At 55.0% G+C, this 20,786-nt stretch overlaps 1 protein-coding gene across 4 annotated transcripts in view; it reads left to right on the forward strand.

The window, feature by feature from the left end:
* CAPN5 (calpain 5) overlaps positions 1–20,786 on the forward strand; it is a 59,501-nt gene that overhangs the window by 27,609 nt on the left and 11,106 nt on the right. For all 4 annotated transcript variants that reach the window (XM_014563430.2, XM_006189649.3, XM_032489483.1 and 1 more), the window contains exons 3-4: positions 3,030–3,161; positions 18,187–18,395. In XM_014563430.2, the coding sequence (XP_014418916.1) occupies positions 3,030–3,161; positions 18,187–18,395 (341 nt within the window). The remainder of the gene's footprint in view (positions 1–3,029; positions 3,162–18,186; positions 18,396–20,786) is intronic.

Raw genomic sequence — 20,786 nt, forward strand, 5'->3', positions numbered from 1 at the left:
GCCCTGGGGGTGGCCTGGCCCAGAACTCCCAGCAGCCAGTCCAGTCCCACCCTGCAGGCCACTTTGCTGTCCCTTCCTCTCAGGCTCCTGCCCGCAGCCCCAGTAGCACCTGCCAAACCCTGTTCCTGACACTGGAGGTGGGCAGAGCCAGGCTTGGGCCCTGCCTGGGAGCTCTCAGGCTGGTGGGGGAGACTCAAAGGCGAACCTCAGTGTGGACAGTGATGGGAGGGAGAACGGTGGCTGGGGTTCCCGGGGAGGATGATGTCGGAGGCAGCATCTGTCCGAGGCTGAGACTGGATTCTATCTTGGGGGGAATTTGGAGTCTCCATTCCCCTCTGGAGCCTGCCTGCCCGCCAGCCTGCTCTATGCCTGCTCTGCTGGTGTCACCGCCTCCAGGCAGCCTCTTCCAATCTCTCTTGGTCCTGTTGTCACAGCTATGCTCACATGGAGGTCGTAGTCAGGCTTCTCCTCCTCAAGGGCTCTGCCTGTGGTCTGGGAACTGCCCTGTCTGGATCTGTGCCCTGTGCCTGCCCAATGACCCAGGGAAGGTGGAGGAACAAACTCTGGTCTTGAGAATCTGGGCCCTATGGTGACAAGGGTCTGTACTGCCCCTGATCCCTTGGTCTCATTGCCATATAGCAAGTCCCCTAAGCGGGGCCAAGGACAGGTGCAAGGGGGTGGGTGAAGGAAGGGTGGCTTGTCACTCATAAATCCTGGCCCAGCTGGAAGCTCTGGAGGTGACTGTCTGAATTGGAATCTCAGTTCATCTCTTCCTCTGTGACCCTGGGCATATGACTTAACCTCTCTGTGCCTTGGTTTCCTCATCTGTAAAATGGGGATGTTAACAGCACCTGTCTCTGCACAGCTGAGCACACAGCCAGTGCCCAGTCACTAAAAGCTGTTTCTGTGATTGTTCCATCCAGGGTGACCCAAGGTGGCTGCTGGACCCCAGGTGCCACCAACTTCAAATGGCTTCTCTAGCTTGTGCTGCAAACTTGAACCTCTCCTGGTAGTAGGAACACACCCCAGACTGCCTTTTCTTCTCCGCTCCCTCCCAGGCATGTGGATTTGCCCCAGGTCGCTTCTCTGCTACAGCAAGTCAGGGCAGTGCTGAGCCTGGAACCCGGGACTCCTGACCCCTGAGGTCAGTCTCTCCTAGAGGCCAGAGAAGTGTCTGGGGCCAGAGCCCTGTTCTGGGGCTGCGGGACCAGGCTGGAGTGGCTGCACCTGCCCACAGGCTGCCCTGGCAGTACTGCTCAGTGGGGAAGAGAGCCCTATTCGAGGAGCTAGGATCTGTCTTATTAGTCCACTTGCCTCATGACCCTGGGCCTCGGTGTCCTCTGTGGGATGGGTGGTCACATTTCTGTGCAGTGCCCTTACTGGGAGGATCTAAAGGGAAGGGGTGCCTTGGAGGTCACCTCCCGTGACCCCCAGGCGGTCCCTGTCTCTCTTACTACGGTAGGGATGGGGCCGGGGTCCTCCAGATATGAGGCCCCCCCTTCACCCTCGTCCTGCTGTCCTGCCTGCCCTTCTGGGCCCCAGGGAGGCAGATGCTAAGTCATGGCACCCTCTGGCTCAGAGTGCTGGGCTGGGCTTAGGCCAGGGCCTGGGAGATAAGATAAGGATGGGAGGCAAATTTCTCATCTGCTTCCTGAGGCCTCACTGGGTTTCTGGTCTCACTGGTTTTCCATGACCTGCGGCAGGATACTCAGACCTGTGGCATCTGTACTCTGGGGAAGCCGCCTTGCAGCTTGACCTGGGGCCACCCTGAAGTCCCACCTGGAGTGCTCCTGCCCTCAGGGGAGTTATGGCCCTCTCAAAACTCTGGTTTTCCAAAGCAGAGGTGGCAGCAGGAGTCCCAAACACCTTAGTGAGAACTGATAACTCTTTGCCCCATTTTCCCCTGAAGGGTGCCCTGCCTCCAGGATCTGTGGACTCCTTACACAGCCCTATAAAGGACAATAATCTACCTCGTTTGCACAGGAGAGGAAATGGAGGCTCAGAGAGATTGAGCCACTGGCCCAAAATTGCACAGCTGTTAAACGGGGAACAGGAATTTGAATTCTGTTTCCTGACTCTACTACCCTCTGCTGGCTGCCTGTGGTAGGATCTCAGTAGCTCTGTTGTGATTGAGCTGGTTCAAGAGCACCACCTGAAGTGGAGGCAGGCCAGTGTTGTGTGGCTGGGGCCTGTGATGCAACCTCTCTGGGCTTCAGTGTCCTCATCTGTAGAATGAGCACAATGCCCACCTTTCAGGACTGTGGTGAGGATATTGATCATGGTGCCATGAGGATGTTGGTCACGTGGAAGGCATGTCTCAGTGTTTACTTCCCCCACCCTCTATTGTCCCCCCTCTCTGGAGAGCAGTCACTCGCTCTCAGCTCTGAGGAGTGAAGATGTTGATGGGAAAGGAGGAGGGGCCCAAGGTGGGCCCTCCAGGTGCTCTGTTGGTGTCAGCTCAGCACTGCTTGGCATTTGCTTGCTGTGTGCCCTTGACAAGTCACTTTCCCTCTCTGAACCTTCATTCCTTCTCTGTAAAGTAGAATAACAGAGCCACAGTCCTCATATGGGGTGAGGGTCAGATGAGACAGCTGGAGGATGTGCCTACACGGGGCCTGGTATAGTCCTTTCTCCAATCCTCCCCTGCTCTTTGCACTCATCATGGGTAATTTTGGTATGTTTCTGCCCTGCACCCTGGCCCCACTGCGTGACTGTGGGCCCTTGAGAGCTGGCTGGGCCCCACAGGGCTGCCGGTGCTGGAGATTGATGGACACTGAGCCCTTGCTGGTCAAAGAAGACTGCATAGGCCAGGAGGAAGGTGGTAGCTCACCGAAATCCTTCCACAGTATTTGCTTATCTCCCAAACTTTGGTGGAAGAGCAGAGTTCTTCGGCCAGGGGGTGGGAGAAGGGCTTTCCAGGCCTCCCTTGGGGAAGCTGGGTTTGAAGACTGATGCAGGCCCCCCATCTGCAAGGGGAGGTGGGTGAATCTCCACACTGACAGTGAGATCTCCTCCCGGCTTTTCTGCAGGACATCTGCGAGGACCCCCGCCTCTTTGTGGATGGCATCAGCTCCCACGACCTGCACCAGGGCCAGGTGGGCAACTGCTGGTTTGTGGCGGCCTGCTCATCCCTTGCCTCCCGCGAGTCGCTGTGGCAAAAGGTGAGGCCTGGGTGGGGAGGGGGTGCTGGGGAGCGTTAACGCATCTTGGTCCCCTTGCCACCAGATAGGGGAGGTGCGGCCTGAACATACAGGTGAGATTTGATGACAGCCTATGCAGGGATAGGGTAGGGTGACACCAGGGCTGTTCAGAATTGGCAGAGCATCAGAATTGCCTTCCTCTCCCCTGCCAGCTCAGGAGCAGGTGCTGGGAATCTGTGTAGCTCCCAGTTCTGATGTATCCCCTCTAGACTACTGGGGGCCCACAGTGTCCTTGGGGCCACTTGGTGGACACACTTATGAAATGTGGAAGCTACCAAAATCATGTGCAGTGTGGAGACACCACTAACTGGGGCTCAGGAGACCCCGGCCAGTACCTTCTATGTGACTTGGCCAGTCCTTGTCCTTCTCTGGGCCTCACTCTTCTCACTTGTTCTGAGGGAGTGATCCAGACAATCCTGATCATGATTCATGGTTCCAAACAGCTGATGTCCTGGACGCGGACCAAAGGTTTAGGTTGGAAAGAATGGGCTCTGGTCCCGACACTTTGTCCCCTTGTGGTGGCATTCGGCAGTGTAGTCGTTAAATCCAACAGAGCTCCCTCCTGGGGAGGCCAGGAGGCTGGGGTTGTGGTTTCTAAAGAATAATTGACAGGAACTGCACCCTGGGTTCCCAAGCCGGCAAATACAAGTCATTGCCCTTCCTTCTCTTTCTACAGGGGCTGGCAGCACAGCTTGGGAGCACTGGGCATCCGGGTCTTACAGGCCCAGGGGCAGGTCCCAGCCTCTCCGTTTTGTAGCTTCATATTAGCCTTAGGTTTCTCATCCACAGAGTCAGGCTATCAGGGTAGCTCCCTCTCGGGGAGGAGTGAGGGTGGAACGAGGTACTGTACTTACAGGGCCTCGCACAGTGCATTGCCGGGTGAGGGGCGGCTGCGACAGCCAGTGTGGTGATAATTCAGATTCATGGAACACAGTGAGTGTTCTGTGCAAGTGGGGTGCAAAGAGCAGGTGAGTTTGTTCTCGTCCTCTGAGGCATCCCTCAGCCATCAGAGGGTGCTGTGCCTTCGGCTGAGGTTGGAACCGTAGTAGGTGCCTGTGCTGTCTTGTCTTCTGAACAGGGATGTGACCTCTCAAAGCCACCCTTTAAATGGGCACCCCTGGGGCCTGGCCCTGATGGTCCTGTGGGATACAGGAAGCTGTGTGCTGTAGGGCCCTCCGCAGAGGCCACTGTGTCGGCCCATAGATGTGGGTGGTTGTGGGGCATCTGAGCTAGGAGGACCTCGGAGAGCCGTGCATAGAGTCATTTCACTCATGGGCCCCATGGCCAGGGAAGGTCGGGGCCTGGCACTGTTCTCTGGGTGTAGGGCTGTCCTCACCCTCCTGCCTCCAGGCTCTAACCCCCTTCTTTGAGCCTAGAACAAGGTGACCCTGAGCTAGATTGGCTCAGTCTAGGGCTGGAGGTGGCACACAGGAGCCCTGTGGGGCTGGCCCCACACCTCCCACCTTGCCCTATAATTGCCTGTTTATCTGTGGGCTCCCCTCTCGAGGTGAGCTCCCCTTGGGCAGAGCTGGTTCAACTTCTATCTTCCCAGCAGGAGCCTGGCACAGAGAGGGCTCAAGAAAGTTTTGAGCCCCTCCCCAAATTGTTGGACCCAGCTACTGGCCAGCAGCCCCACAGCTGGCCTGGCTACCTCAGGCCTCCTGGGCCTTGCAGGGGGACTGGAGCCTGGCCCGCTGTGTCCCCTCATAGGAAATGGGCTGTCTGGTAATTTGTAGGGAAGAGCCTCAGCTTGCTGTGTGCCCTGCCCTGGTCCCAGGCAGTCCCTTGGGTGCAGCTCCCCGCCTAGCAAGTGGAAGAAAGGGCCCTGGACCCGCAGGCAAGAGGCTTGTCATTGATGCCGTGACAGTGGGCAGGCCTGTGTTTGTCTCTGGGCAGAAGGTTCCTCCTGCATGGTGTCGGGGCACTGGCCTGGCTAGGCTGGAGGCTTTGAGGCCAGATCTCCAGGAGCTTGGGTCTCCAAGAGGTTGGGGCCGGGTGGCGTGCTCTGGGGTAATTGCACTCTGTCTTCTGGTGCTGCCGTGGTGATGGTCCCTGGGTCCCGGAAGGAGGCTCGAGGCCCCGGGGAGCTCATTACTGTGCCTTCCCTCCCCTCCTGTCCCTGCTGACCAGGCCCTGTTTGTTGTCATCCCTCACTTTCTGGGCCTGTTGCCCAGCAGGGCCTCCCCTGCCCAGCTCTGTTTTCTCCATGGAACGGGGGTGCTCAGCCTGAGCTGCACCCCTACTCCCCCTGCCCACCTCAATTCTGGGGATGCAGGCGCATCACACCCTCGGCACACATGCCCCCTCCTCCAGGAAGCCATCCCTTTACCTCTACTACTTGACACAGCCTAGGGTGAACAGGCTGGGATTTGAAGGCAGCCAGACCTGGGTTTGATTCTGGCCGGGTTCCTTGCTGGTCATGTGACCTTATGCAGGTCGTGTTCCTTCTCTTGGCCTCTGTGTAAACCTGACCTTTCCAGTCCAGGGTGGTGGGAGGATTAAAGGAGCCCACAGGATTAGGGTGAGGGTAGGTAAGCCCGTGGCATTTAGGGGAGATCTGCACATATTAATCCCACCCCCTTCTCCTCTGGGCTCCGACCTGTTTCTCTGTTCTGCCAGACACTTCTTGGCAGTGGGCCTCCCTGTCCCATGGGATCCCTGGTTGCGGCATTATGGTCTCCTCAGTGTGATCGTACATTTCCTGAGGGCAGGGCAGTGGATTTCAGGTGACCAGGTTTTGCGGAGCAGAAGTCAGGATGTGACATTGGGGTAGAGCATTTGCCACTAGCTTGGTGTGGCCCAAGCCAGGTGAGTTCCCCTCCCCTGGAGGCCTTTGCAACCCGAGGCTCGAAGGCAGGCCTCTGTGCTCTGAGCCACGGGGTGCCGGAGCCCAGGAGGAGTCAGCTGTGCCCCTAGCCAGAGGGGAGCAGAAGTGAGCAGAAACCCAATGGAGTGCCTGGATGCCTGAGAGCCAGGGCTGGGAGCTGGGCAGTCCTGGACTGGGCCTGGAGGAGGCACCTAGTGGTAGGGCCAGGCTGTCTTTTAGCCCATTTAAGAATGTTTCCCAACCCGTGCCTGCCACTGCTATGTGAGCAGTTCCTGTCCTTTAGCGAATGCCAGTTCATTCACTATACAGTGGTTAAGCACCAACTGTGCCCCAGCACCATTCAAGGTACCGGGGACAGAGGGTTTGAAAAAGTCCTAAATCACGTCAAGTTTTCATTACCTGGAAACAACCAGTGTTAGGGTTTTCTATATTTCCTTCCAGTCTTTTTTCCATTTGTGGCTAAAGAGGTGCTTGTTTGTCATGATCACGGTTTCGCAGCCACGGACGCAAGCTTAGATGTTGCTTTGCTCCTCTCTGTTCACTCCTACGTCCAGCTTTTGGTGGGGCCTCCCAAGCCGTCTGGGGCCTGAGCGGAGGTCTGTGGGTGGCGTGGGCCCAGCCCCACGTGCAGCCTCCTGCCTGCCTTTCCTTCCCTCTTCCCCCTCTGGCCTTCCTTGGCCACCACTGCCCCCCTCCTCCCGTCTACCCGTCTGGGGGGCCCCAGCCCTGGTAACAACTCCCTCCTTCAGCCTCCTCCTGCCTTTGTTCAGGCCAAGACCAGGCCCTCCCCAGAGTCATGAGGCCTCTGGATCCTCATCCATAGAAGCTGAACCCCCCCACCATGTCCTGCAGGCCCAGGGAGGGGGCGGGTTTTCTCTTGATTCATTGCTGCCTCCAGACCGCAACCTCCCCAGAGAAACCCCTGCAGGCTCGTGCTGGTTGTCCCCCCACCCCGGCCCACCTTATTGCCGCCCCCTGTCAGCCAGCCACCCTGCCTGCCACCCAGGCACCAGGGGCTCGGCACCTCCAAGTTCCCAACCTTTTTCACCCCAGGTACTGCAGTGTCCCGGGGGTCACGGTGCCCTCATCACTGTGGCCCCGGGTCTTGATTGCGTCGCCACCTGCCTTCACCGTCCAGGTATCGCCCTCGTTCCTGCACCCGATGCACACCTGTTCCTAAACCACATTCTGATCTCGGTCAGGCCCGTGTACTCTCTCCGTGTGCCCATCTTCTTCTTGTCCTCGGCCTTGGGCCCCATGGGCCGTCACATCAACTATTCTTTCGTCAGTGTCATTCATTCATTCATTCATTCATTCATTCATTCATTCATTTATCAGGGATTTCCGAGGGCCTCCTATATGGCAGCCCTGTTCTGGGGGTGGCTTAGAGTGATGGACAAGTCAGACACCGTCCTGGCCCCTCCGTGTGGAGACATCACAGACAAAAACCAAGCAAATGTACAAATAAAAAGGAGAATTTAGTTCTGGGAAAGGAGAGAAATGTCTCCCTATGAAGGAAAAAGAAGCTCCCAACAGTCACTCCTCAGCCTCTGCCGCTCCAGCTACAGAGCAGAAGGTTCTGTGAGGATCAGGCAGTTTAAGGTCTCTTCTCTATGGTTTTCTTGAACACTGTTGGAGAATGGCTGCCAGAGGCCCCCAGGACGGACCCCAGTGCTCGAGGTGTTGTCTTAATAGGACCAGGTGCTTTGTTCCCCTCCATGACCCCCTTGCTGTTCACGTAGCCCAAGACCCCGCCGACTTACTTAACCTCTGTCTAGCAATTGACTCTGCTTGTGGTCCACTAGACCCTTCAGGTTATTTCCAGTTCTTATACTTTGGCCTGTGCTCTGTCCTGTCTTCTGTGTGTGACATGTCATGGCAGCTTCCCCTCTCCCCTACCCCCCCCTCAGCTACATTCACTTGCTCCATTTCTTCCATTTGCCCTCATGTCATGGCTGAGCCCCCGGTTCCCTCTCAGGCACTGGGGAGACAGACATTTGTCAGATTCTTCCACCGCCTCCAGTCTCCTGGGGGAAGAAGCTGAGGCTCAATACAGGTGTAATAAGTGGTGGGGTTTTAGCAGAAGAGACTCCCGGGCACATGGCAGCCACGTGGTGCGGAGTGGCGGCAGGCCTAGCAGGCAAGAGTCACCTGGGTCAGTGATTCTCAAAGCACAGTTCCTGGACCCACAGCATCAGTGTCACCTGGGAGGTTGTTAGAAATGTGAATTTTCAGGCTTCATCAGAAACCGCTTAATTCAGAAACCCTGCGTGGGGCCCAGCAAACTGTTTTAGGTCCCACGGGTGATTTTGGCGCTCCCTGAAGTGTGAGAACATGGGTCTCGGTGAGAGACGGAGGTGGCTGGGTGGGGGTCCTGCCAGTGGGGATGGGTAGGAGGGTTTTCAGGGTAATTGACAGGCCTTGGTGATGGGGTGTGAAGGGGGTGAGGGTGAGGCCGAGCCAAGGAGGGCTGCAGAGTTTGGCTTAGGTGACTTCAGATCTCAAGTTGGTGGGCCCCTCTGGGCCTTGTTCCCCCTACCTTCCTGCCAGAGGGTCTTCCAGCCTCTCCTTATGTGTCTCCAGTGAGCACCTGCTCCCCACCTCCTGCCCTCTTACAGCCTGCGAGCAATGCTCCCCTCTTCACAGCAAGCCAGCTCCCAGCTCATCCGTGGTAGCCAGGGTGGTTGCCACAGCAGTTGACATCAGCAGTTGGTCCCCAAGGAGCCTGTCACCCTCCTGCCTGCCTGCAGTGCCTCTATTCCCGCTTCTGCAAGGAGTAGAGGAGGAGGCATTTGGGGACTCCTGCCTCCTACACACCTCATTTTGAGGGCTGGGTGGGACTGGGAAGGGCAGTGACTGGGAGAGGAGGGACAAAGGGAGGGCAGAAGGCAGGCAGGGCCCCTGTTTGGTGGCCTCTTGCCTTGGCTGTGAGGCCCCAGTTCACTTGGCTCCTGCACAGTGGAGGCAGCAGCAGCATTTGGGCCATGGCCGAGGAGGGGCCAAAGCCGACGCAGCTCAACATGCCCCTGGTCCTGGATGAGGGCCTGACCAAGCAGATGAGGCTGCGTGTGGAGAGCCTGAAGCAGCGTGGGGCGAAGCGCCAGGATGGTGAGAAGCTGCTGCGGCCGGCCGAGTCCATGTATCGCATCGACTTCATCCAGCAGCAGAGGCTGCTGTTCGAGCGCTGGGACATCGTGCTAGACAAGCCGGGCAAGGTCACCATCACGGGCACCTCCCAGAACTGGACACCTGACCTCACCAACCTCATGACGCGCCAGCTGCTGGACCCTGCTGCCATCTTCTGGAGCAAGGAGGACTCGGAAGCCATGGATTGGAATGAGGCTGATGCCCTGGAGTTCGGGGAGCGCCTGTCCGACCTGGCCAAGATCCGCAAGGTCATGTATTTCCTCATCACCTTTAGCGAGGGCTTGGAGCCCGCCAACCTCAAGGCCTCCGTGGTCTTTAACCAGCTCTGAAGGTGGCTGCTCACTGCTACCTGCCCTCTCGCCCACCTGCCCTGTCCCCTGCCCGTACCCCTTCCCCCAGTGTGTGTTTGGGACATTCTTCTAGCTGCTGGCCTGTACTCAGCTTGGCTGGGACCCCTGAGCCTGCATCCTTCGTTCCCCTCTCCTTTCCTTGGTGCTGGCACTGCTGCTCTGTTGAAGCTGAACTGGCTGCCGCTGCTTCTGCTGTAGACCACGGAGGCCTGGTCGGGGCTGGTGTGGGAAGACAGGGAGGCCGTGGGCATCTGCCTTCTCCTTGCTTTGTTGTCGGGAGAGAGGCCGAGAGAGACCAAGACAGAGACAGACACAGACACAGGGAGAGAGATCTAAGGACACCGGGCTTTCTCCGGAGATGGGGAGGCGGAGATGACAGAGCAGCCTCCTTGGAAAATCCAGCAAACAAGCCTCTGCTGCCCTTCGGCCACAACGCTCTTTTCCAGAACGCTGTCCGGAGGTGAACACCCAGCCTGAGAACCCAGGAAGGTGCTGCTCCGGGTGTGGCCCTGCAACGCCTCAAGGGCCCTCAGGACATCGGGCAGGGTTGCTGGGGGTGCTGATTTGGGCAGTGGGGAGTGGCTGGCACACTGGAGGCTGTGCAGGCTGACTCTTGCTCTTCTGGGAGTGACTTCGGGAATGGAGAAGTGAAGGGGGGAAATATAAAAAAGTTGCATAGAGCTGTGTCTAAACATATACATGTATATTGAGAGAGAACATGCTATATTCATGTGAATAACTCTATACCTGCCCTGTGAACAAGTCTGACTTTAGGTGATCTATTATATAATTGGCCAGCTGGTGCACAGGTGGCCCTTAGCAGGGGCTTGGTCAGCATGACATTGGGGATGAAGTGGGGAACAGTGCAGTAAACAGGTTTCCCTCTGCCTGGGGGAAGTTGGATAGAGGGGGTCCAGAACCCTGGAGCTGGGGCCGGTTGCATCTCTGGGGCTGCAGGTGTCCCCCTGCTAGGATGTCAGACTTTTTTTGGCTCACTGATGGGAGAAGACAAGTGTGTCAGCCTGGTGTGGCATCTCTTTGGCATCTTTGGTGGAGTCGAGAGGTGGGGATGGGCGTGGCCTTGGGAGGGCAGTTGTGACAGCTGATGGTCAGAAGTGGGAGATTGGCAGTAGTGTGAGCGGTGGTCCTTTCTAACTTGAAGCGCTGGTGCCTGTTCTGAGATGTGCTTGGAGTCCCCGTGTTTGCCTGCCTGCTTCTCTGTTGACTCCAGGGGGAGCCTGGAGGCCAGACCCCTGCGGATGGCCCTGCCCTTTTGTCTCTTTGCTTGACCTCTCCCTGCAGCTGTGGGGACCCTCTTGGTGCAGACTGCCTGTGCCCCTACCCCACCCCACCATGTCGGCCTCGTGCAGGCATGCAAGTGCCTCTGCCGTGCCCACCGCGCATCCCCAATAAAGCCTGTGTGTGCCTCATGGTGTGTGTTCTCTCATCACAAGCCTCCCCCTCCCCAGGCCCTCTCCACACTCCTGACCCCTCCCCACCTGCTTTCAGGGATGAGGCCCAGAGCAGGCAGGTGATTGGAAGGAGTTTGAAACCAGGTCCCCTGACACCCAATCAGGAACCAACACCTCTGAGTTTTTTTCCAGTGGCCCCCAGACCAGCCTCTGCATGGGATCTGGAGAAAGCCACACCGAGACCTTGGGGAGGGGGCCTGGCCCAGAGGGGACAGTGGGGACCCACCAAGCCATGTTCATGAGTCTCCCTCCCTTGCAGGGTGGCTGGGCAGGGGGCAGATGGGACAGAGGAGAGGTTGAGGGGTGGGGTAGGGTCAGGACTGTGCCCAGGTTTCTTCATCCAGCCTCTGTCACCAATTTGTTGCCTGTCCTCAGGCAGCCCCTGAGCCTCTCCCAGCCTCAGACTTTCTAAAGCAAACAGCCTGATTCTGTGAAGCCCCTTGCAGCCCTGCCCCTCTGACCAGATAGACCCGAATCACCACATCACTTTAGTGCCCCAACTGACCCTGACCTTTGCTCAGTTTTTGGACAGTGACAACAGAGGTCCAGGGAGGAGGCTGCCTGCCCAAAGTCACAGATGTGTGGAGGAGCCTGGGAGGGGTGCACTTGGACCAAGCACATGGACCTTTGACCCCGTGACACTGGCCCCCTGGAATGAGCAGGGGCGATGCCCCCATCTCACCTGAGGGCTCAGGCGCAGGCAAGGTCGGCTTCTTCCCAGAGACCAAGGTCAGACCCTGCTTCAGAGGCCATTCTGGGGGTTTTGCTTGGGAACAGCTCCCCAGCCCAGTCTCGCATCCCCGCCGTCCTCCACCCCAGAGCACTGCCCAGAGCAGCTGCTGCCACCTCCCCCCCCCAAGCCCCGCCCTCCAGCCACGGCCTCTGCCCATTCCTGAAGATACTTCTGCGAGAGACGGGGGAAGCAGACAGGAACCCAGCCCTCCAACCCCGGGGACAGCAGTAGACGGCCTGCTTCTCCTCCCGAGAGGGAAGAGAAGAGTGCAGGGAATGGGGTATGGGGACCCGCTTTCCATGGAAACCGTGGGAAACCACAGGGCAAACAGGCCCGCCATTTCCTGAGCTGCTGCTTCCCACTGAGCCAGTGTAAAGTGGAGGTGACGGACCGGCCTGGCTCTGCCACACCCCCCTGTGTGACCCCGGGCAACCTCTCTGAGCCTGTTTCCTCTTCTGTCAGTGGAGGCTCACGATAGTGCCTCCCTCATCGGGTGGTCGTGAAGATGAAAGGTGTTAAAGTTAGTGCAGCACTGAGCTTCCCCACTGGGTTCGCACATGTACTTGCCCAGTTACTGTGGACACAGGGTCCCACTTTTCACGTTGATTCTGAGAGGAGTGTGTTAGGAGAACCTGTTTACTGAAGGAGAGTGAGGAGCTCAGAGAGGTGAAGTGACTTGCCTGAGGCAGCACAGCAGCCATTTCTTATGGCAGCAGGCAGTGTGGGGTGGAGGGACCAGCCAGGCCCAGGCCTGGCTCTGTGGGTGGAGAGAGAGGTCCTGGGGGAGTGGATGCTCCTCACCATCACCTGGCTCGGAAGGACCCAGCTGAAGGGAACTTTAACCCTCACAGTGTGGCTGGGAGGCCCAGTGGGAGGGTCGGCCCAGGACTCTGAGCATCTGGCTGTGCTCACTCCCTGCCCTGTGAATAGGGATCCCCGGGGCCCTCTGCAGGTGTGTCCACCTCCTGCCCTCCTGGTGTTGAGTCGGGGGCTCTCCTCTCATGAGAGGTGGAGGTGAGGTTGCCCCATCTTCCTGGCCTCTTGCAGTAATCACATCTGAAACTGAGGAATTTGAGACTTGGAATCAGCTGAGAATTGGGAAACTTCAGGTGCTCGGAACCAGGGACCCTCTAGTTCTGAGGGTTCGGAGAGGCCTGTAGCTCATCTCACTCAACTTGGGTAACACAGGAAACCCCAGTGCAGCTCCTTAGCCTGCAGCCCTGCTGGCCTTGTTCAGAAATGCTCCTGCTTGGCCTTCTCGGGTCCTAGGCAGAAATCTGTGGGAAGCTCCCTCTCTACGCACATGCACTTACACACACTTGTGCACTGATATTCACACATACCTGCATGCTTCTGTGCTCACACTCACACACTGGCATTCACTCACTCACCCAGAGTCCCAGCAGGATTTGAACCCAGCCTCTTGGGTCTGGGTGGGATCCCCCAGGGAGAGCCCCAGAGTGCTCCAGGTGCTGGGCCACCAGGGGGCGCTGCGGCACACCCATCCTTGGGACCCTGGGGTTTCTAGGTTATTCTGCAGTGGGTGGCTTTTAATGGGTATAAGAGGGTCTCCAAATCCCACAGAGTTCTCGCCTCACTGCCTGTTCAGCCCAAGGAGGTGCCTAGTCCCCTCAGGCGTTGTTTTTCCCATCTACACAGTGGACTGTTAAAAGTTTTTCTTTTTCTTCTCGAGAGGGAGGTTGACCAGGTCACTCTGAGGTTTGTTCACACCATGTACTCCACACACCAGCAGCAGGGGTGACCTCTCGTGTGTGCATGGACCCCCAAGTCCACGCAGCACCTCCGTGGCCATTCTCCACCTTGGTTGTCACAACAGTTAGAGGTAGATGTAGACACCGAGGCTCAGAGAGGTGGCCTAGTCGAAGCTGAAGTCCCTGCCACACACTGACATTGATAATGTGGTGTCCAGTGTTGAACAGCAATGAACATCCAGGCTGCAGAGAACAAAGAGATTTATTTGCGGGTCATTGGAATTGCAACTCGGGAGACCCAGATTTGGGTAAAATGCAGAGTGTGCCAGGAATGAGAAAGTCAGGGGCTTGTAAATGCAAAAGCCACAAGGCTGTTAAAGGAAATATTTGTCCCTAAGGGATAGGCTGTCATGAGTTATTTTAGGGTAAGGGTCCAATAAATACCTTGAGTTTCTGGAACACTGGGCAGATGTTCTGGATGGCTGCATTAGGATGAGACGTGGTCAAAGTTCACATTCCCTCCAGGGAGAAGTGCATACGTCACATTTCCTCAGTGGCCTCCCAGCTCCATTTTAGAGCGTTCTCTTAGCAAAACCGAGTCCATTTTGACTTTCCTTTTGCACCAGCAGTACAAGCGGCCAGCACTTGGGGGTTTTCCTCCCAGAAAGACTCCACTGGCTGTGGAGCTGGGCCCGGCCCTGTGCCAGGTGCCGGGGGTCTGGGCAGGAGCTCCCCACAGTGAGCAGGGAAAGAGCTTGGGGAGGGCGGGGTCAGGGGGCTTCCGAGGGACAAGGACTAGGACGCCGAGGCGGCAGAGGGAGCCACCTGTGCAAAGCTGAGGTGGCCTGAAGCAACACGGGATGTAGATTTCCATGGGGCCCGAAGGAGGCAGAGTTAAGGGGTGCAGCTGAGAGCCCCTCGCAGGGCTTTGAATGCTGGCCGGGAGCTGGTGTCCGTGACCATGAGGCTTTTCGGCTGTAGGCACGTGAGAGGAGGAGCCCCTTGCACCAATCCTTCCACCTCAACAAGCCAGCTGGGTGCTTAATCTTGTTTCCTCTGTAGCCCTCCTCTCCTCCTGCAGCTTATTGTTTCATCTGTAAATATTTCTGATGCATCTCTGAATGATAAGGACTCATTCAAAACAAAACAAAACAAGAAACCCCTAACCATAATACCATAACACAACTAATTCCACAGTAAATTCCTTAATATCAATCACTCAGAAGACGTTCTGGTTTCCAATTTGTGTCATAAATGTTTTACGTGTCTGTTTTACAGTTTGCTTGTTTGAATCAGATCCAAACAAAGGTCCATAACTGCAGTCGGTTGGTTTCCCTTCATGGTCTCACTTTTTGCTTGCATTTTTTTCCTGAAGAAAGCGGTCATTTGTCCTGTAGAGTTTCCAGCTGTCTGGATTTTGCAGGCCCTGTTTTCAGGGTGGTGTTGAACATGTCTGTGCCCTGCTTTCCTGTGAGGTAGGACTTACCTCTGGAGGCTTGGTAAGTTTTGCTTTGTATTTTTTTTTTTTTTTTTTTTTTTGGCACAACTACTTCGTAGGCGATGTTTTCTCTGGAGGTACATAATGTCTTGTTGTCTCTCTTTTTGTGTGACTTAGAAGCCATCAATGATCCTAAATCCACATTAGAAGCCGTGATTGCCTAAATCCATTCTTTGTCAGTGGTTGCAAAAGTGCAGGGGTCTAGTATTCTAAGGTCTTCCTCATTTCTTAGCTGGAATTCATCACCAGATAAAAACCTCCTTTGATCTGCTGTAGGTTACACTATGGTACAGTTTGTATAGAAAAGTCATGTTAAGTCCTTAATTTTTTTTTTCTCCTCAATTTTCCAGTTTCAAAAAAAAAAAATGAGTTGCTTCCCTGCCCTCTTCCAGTCGTGACGAGTCATTTGTGTGTCAGCTTGATCTTATGGATTTGAACACATTGATGTGTTGTCATCCATGCCATGTCATTCATGGCATCCTTCCTGCTGCTCAGATTGGCTCATCTTTGGCTAATGGGAACCTCTTTAGGTTGGTCCTGAATCCTTTGGCTGTTTCCTTGATTTCTGGTGCAGGCAGGTGTTGAGTTTGGGTGGCCCTGAGAGCACGACTTCCTGGGCGATCTCCTTCTGTGCTCAGGACCAGGCTGGCAGCAGAGGCGGCCGAGGGATGAGAAGGCTGGTCTGGGACCCAAGGGTTTTGATGTGGAGGGAAATGGAGGCCCACGGGATCCCTGACTCTGGATCACAGGTCCTGGAGCCTCATCAGCTGCCCCTTGAGCCACAGAGGGTTCAGAGCCAAGCTGTAGGTTTGGCTAATAATCCTCTCATCTCCAGCGGTTCCTTCCAGCCCCTGTGAGAGCCCCTCCCCTCCCCTCGTCCCTGTCCCCCATCCCCACATAGTCCAGGGCTGTCAGAGCAAGGGGTGGTGGAGGAGGGTGCAATGGTCTGGTCAGTGCTCTCAGCCTGGGGCTCCCAGTCACTCTGTGCCCTTGGGCGGCTCCTTGCTCCTCTCTGGACCTCAGCCTTCTTCCTGTCTGCACAGTGGGGTGACATCCACCCCTGCCCTAAGCGTGCCTCATTTTTGATCCATTTTTATGTCCTGAAATCAAATGTGAAGAAGTGTGTCAGGCGTCTGGGCAGAGGCTGGCCTGGGAGTTTTCACTTGGAAAGGACATGAGTTAACTGAAAAGGGACCAGCTAGTACAGAGCCCTTGTTAGGTTCCAGATGCTGTGTCAGGCTCTGAAGGCCTGACTGTCAATCCTGCCAGTGACTCCCTGCTGTTCTGCCTCAGAAGTAGTGGTAACACTGAGCAGGGCTCCATCAGTGGCTGGGGAGCCTCTCACCACATTTAGCATTTTCATTTTCTTGGTTTTGAATGTCCCACTAGGGAGCGTTTCTCTTTGTTAACATCCCTGTTGATGGTAAGAGGTGTGTAAACCAAAGCACCTTTAATGAGAGTGGGGGCTGAGGAAAGGCTTTTGGCTGAAGTCTCCGTGCTCAGGCTGGTCTGGGCCTTGGGATTTACAGCATCCTCATACATCTCTGGCTCCTCAGCCTGGATGCATGCATGCCCGCCCCCATCCCGGGGAGTGAATTTCTTCTAGATGGAGCTGCTTCTGGTCTTGATGGGGTTTGGCCCCTCTAGGTCTGGTGCTCAGGAGATTTTTCCCTCCCTACCCACCTCCTGCCCCAAATTGCCTCTGTTTGTCGTCGTCTGCTTGGAAGATGCCCACTGCCAGCTCTCAGGACACCTGCTCAGGAACTGCTGCTGGCCCTCCCGGGTCGGGCCCACCACTCCCTTCTCTCTACAGCTTCACACACACACCCCGCGTCTGACATAGCACTTGTCTGCCTGCCTGCCTCTCCCACCAGACTGGGAGTCTCCTGAGGACAGGGACCATGTCTGATTCATCTGGGTCCTCAGTGTTAGCATGAGGCTGGGTGCAGAGCCGTCCACACTGAAAAAGAACTCATTGTTGGGAGGCAGGCAGACCTGGGTTTGAATTCTGCTTCACATCCAGGTCTGCCTGCCTCTGAAGAATGTGTGTATTTTCTAGCTGTGTCACCCAGAACAAGTTACTTGCCCTCTCTGAGCCTCATTTTTCTCATCTGTACAGTAAGGATGAGACTTACCATCCCGTCTCATGGATTTAACACCCCATGAGATGGGGTTGTTGTGTGAATTAAACTGAGATGACCCATGGCAGTCACAGGCTTGGTACTTGACATTTCCAAGATGCTCCATAAATAATCAATATTATTAAGAATCCCAATCAGTGCCTATGAATTTATTCATTCAGTTAACACATGTTTATTAAGGACCCTCTCTGGGCCAGGCCCTGGGCTAGCCACTGGGTGGATGGCAGTGACCAAGACTGACATGTCTCTGAGAGAGCTGACATTCCAGTGACAGTATCAGATTGAATAGGTCACACACTTGTGTAATTATAAGTAAGGAAGGTGTCTCAGAGAAGTTCCAGGGGCCGTGAGATGAATGGAAGAGTCAAAAAAGGCTTCCTGGAGGAGGAGAGTAGAGTCTAAAGGGCAAGGGAGAGTCAGCTGGAGAAAGAGCAGGTGTGGAGTTCCTGATCAGAGAAAAAGCCCGGAGCAGGAAGCAGAGAGCAGGGGGTGGGGGCTGGGGTGGGCGAGGGTAGAGAAATGAGTGTGGGGAGGTGGTAGTGGGGACAGAGCACATAAAGTATTTGGACCCTTATTTTTCAGGGGAGTGCCGTGATCAGAAAGATCACCCTGCTGCTGTGTGAGACAAGGGCAGAGTGGCTGCTAATGCTGTTACAGGGCGAGGAGATGGGGGACTGGGCCAGAGTGGATGGAGAGGGGGAGATGGATTTTAGCAGAACGAAGGAGCTCAGATTGGATGGAGATAGGGAAAAGAGAGGAGGCCAGCGTGGCTGCAAACTTCTGGCTTGGACAGGACAGGGCAGGTGGTAACACTATAGACCAGGCAGGAACTGGGTTGAACATGATCTATTTCTGAGGGAGAGAATGCAGATGGAGGCATGAAGAAGGAAGGGGTAGGCTGATAGAATCTTAGACAACAGAGCTTCAAAGGAGCCTCAGGGTGTCTCCAACTGCTGCTGAGATGGGGAAACTGAGGCTCAGAATGAGAAGGATTCGCCCAGGTCTCACACTGGTTCGTGGCAGAGATGGGAATGGAACCCAGTATTCCTTCCCATTTGATTCCCTGGCGGCACCCCTCAAGGTGTCCCCATCCCCTCCCCATCCAGGTCATCCCAGACTGGAAGGAGCAGGAGTGGGACCCTGAGAAGCCCAACGCCTACGCGGGCATCTTCCACTTCCACTTCTGGCGCTTCGGGGAGTGGGTGGATGTGGTCATCGACGACCGGCTGCCCACCGTCAACAACCAGCTTATCTACTGCCACTCCAGCTCCCGCAATGAGTTCTGGTGTGCCCTGGTGGAGAAAGCCTATGCCAAGTAGGTGCTGGCGGTGGGCGGGCGGGTGGCCGGGCAGACAGCCAGGCCTGGGCAGCACTGCTGATGGGCTCCGTGCAGGTGTTCCTCGAGCCAGGACTCAGGCACAGAGAGGTGGGCATTGGTGCAAACACACACAGTGAGCTCAGAGCCTCAGGCACCTGCATCAGGTTCCTCCCCACAACCAGCCACATAGAGGGGAATAGTTACTTCCGCTTCTACCTGCGAAGACGGAGGCCCAGGCAGGTGTCCTGCAGGCACCGGGGGCAGAGCCAGCACCCGCATTCAGGCCAACAGTTCTTTCCTAAAGACCCAAGCTGCCGAGCCCTCCCCAGGGGCCTTGTTGGGGATGTGGTATCTCCAAGCCTGGCCAGATGAGGAGGTTGGGCCAGACCACTGCCTTCCCTGCTCACTGGGCCTCCCCCTTGTCCACCCATCAGTCTGTCCACCTGACTGTCTAGCCCTCCTAACTTTGCTGCCCCTCCTCCTGCTCTGTGCCAGGCTCTGTCCACAGCACAGGCATGAACAAAGGTTTGCTGAGCTGTGGAGGGCTTCAGGGCACAGTGACCTGCCCAGGCCCCTGCAGGACAGGTGCAGACTTGGGGCAGGAGGGCCCGTGGGGTCAGAGACCAGCCTGCCAGCTCTGTGGGAGCCTCTCCCTGCTTCCTCCTCCCAGGCGCATTTGGTACTCTCCTTGAACAATGTGTGTGTGTGTGTAAGGAAAGGGAGAAACGAAAACTACCATCATCAAAAACAAACCCCAGAAAACCACGTTGGCCGATTCCCTTTGTAATCCTAAGACGGCAAAACCCGGCCCCTTGTGGTCACTTGGTTACCATGGTCCTTGGTGCAGGCGCCTCTCCTCCCACCTCCGGGAGACCTGGCCCGTCACTCAGTGGGCTTGCCCATTTGTCAATTTGTTTGTTTGTTTTTTTAATAACAGTTTTATTTTTAAAAAATTGTCTAAAATATAATATTTATCATTTTGACCATGGGTAAACAAATGGTTCAGCTACATTCACAATGCTGTGTACCCATCACCGCTATCTATACCCAATTCTTTTCATCATCCCCTACGTAAGCTATATACCCACTCAACAGTAACTCCCCATTTCTCCCTTTTCCCAGCTCTGGGACCTCCTCTTTGCTTTTTGTCTCTGAATTTGTCTATTCCAGTAGCTCATATAAGTGGAAACCTTGTCCTGTGTCCACCTTTTTTCAATTAGCATAATGTGTTCAAGGTCCATCCACTGTGGAGCCTGTCTCAAAATTCCATTCCTGTTTATGACTGAATAGTATTCTGTTGTGTGTGTGCTGCATTTTGTTTATTCATTCATCTGTCTGGTGGGCACTTGGGTTGTTTCCACTTGTTAGCTATTACAAATCGTGCTCCTCTGAACATCCGTGTACAAATACCTGGTCAAGTATCTGCTTTCAGTTCTTTGGACTAGATACCCAGGAGTGAATTGCTGGGTCATATGGTAGTTCTGTGTTTACATTTTTGAGTAATCACCAAACTGTTTTCCACAGGGGCTGCATCATTTATGCTTGCTGGTTTTTTAATTTATTTACATTTTAAATTATAAAATGAATGCCTGTCTATTATAGCAAATCCAGAAAATAAAGAAAACTGTGCAGAGGGTAATAAAACTCTCCCATACTCTTGCGTATTCTCCCAGGCCACTGCTCTCCCCGTCCCTGTTCTGGGCCATCTGAGTTGATGGGGCAACTCATCAGGACCTGCATGACAGTGTCCCCTCAAAGCCCTGCCCTCTCTCTGTGTCTCCAGTTCCTCCCCCAGATCCTCCCCCACCACTGGCCCCTCTTTTAACATCTTTGATGCCTCTTTTGTTTGTACCTTGTAAGACCTGTCCTGCTGTTCTTTGGGCATGTTTCCAATTTACATAAATGATATATTGTTATACATCCCATTCCACTTCTCACAATCACACTCAGCACTCTGCCTTTAAGACCCCAACCCTTCTCCTAACATTTAAATAAGGAGCCACAGCTTTGTCCCTAGCACCTGATATGTTGCACATAGTAGCTGCTTAACCTTTTTGAAATGAATTATTGTATACATTTTAAGCATGATTGGAATCCAGCTGTATTGCTTCTGCAAAAGTAGTTAAACCAGCACTAGCGTTTTCCCTGCAGTAGGAATTCTTTTACAGTGTTTCTTTCATTGGCTACTTAATGTTCCAGAGTTCAGATGCAACATTAGCTTTTAATACGAATTCCCAGTTGCTCGACATTTAGGTGATTTCTAGTTTTACATTGTTATAAATAGTGTTACTCATCCAGAATTGATGTGTCAAAGGACATGAGCTTTTAACCATTTTGGAAAGAATTGTTAGATTTCTGGACAGCTTATTTTTGAAAATGGGGCTGTGA

This window comes from Camelus ferus, chromosome 10 (assembly GCF_009834535.1).
Source record: "Camelus ferus isolate YT-003-E chromosome 10, BCGSAC_Cfer_1.0, whole genome shotgun sequence".
Lineage (NCBI taxonomy): Eukaryota > Metazoa > Chordata > Mammalia > Artiodactyla > Camelidae > Camelus > Camelus ferus.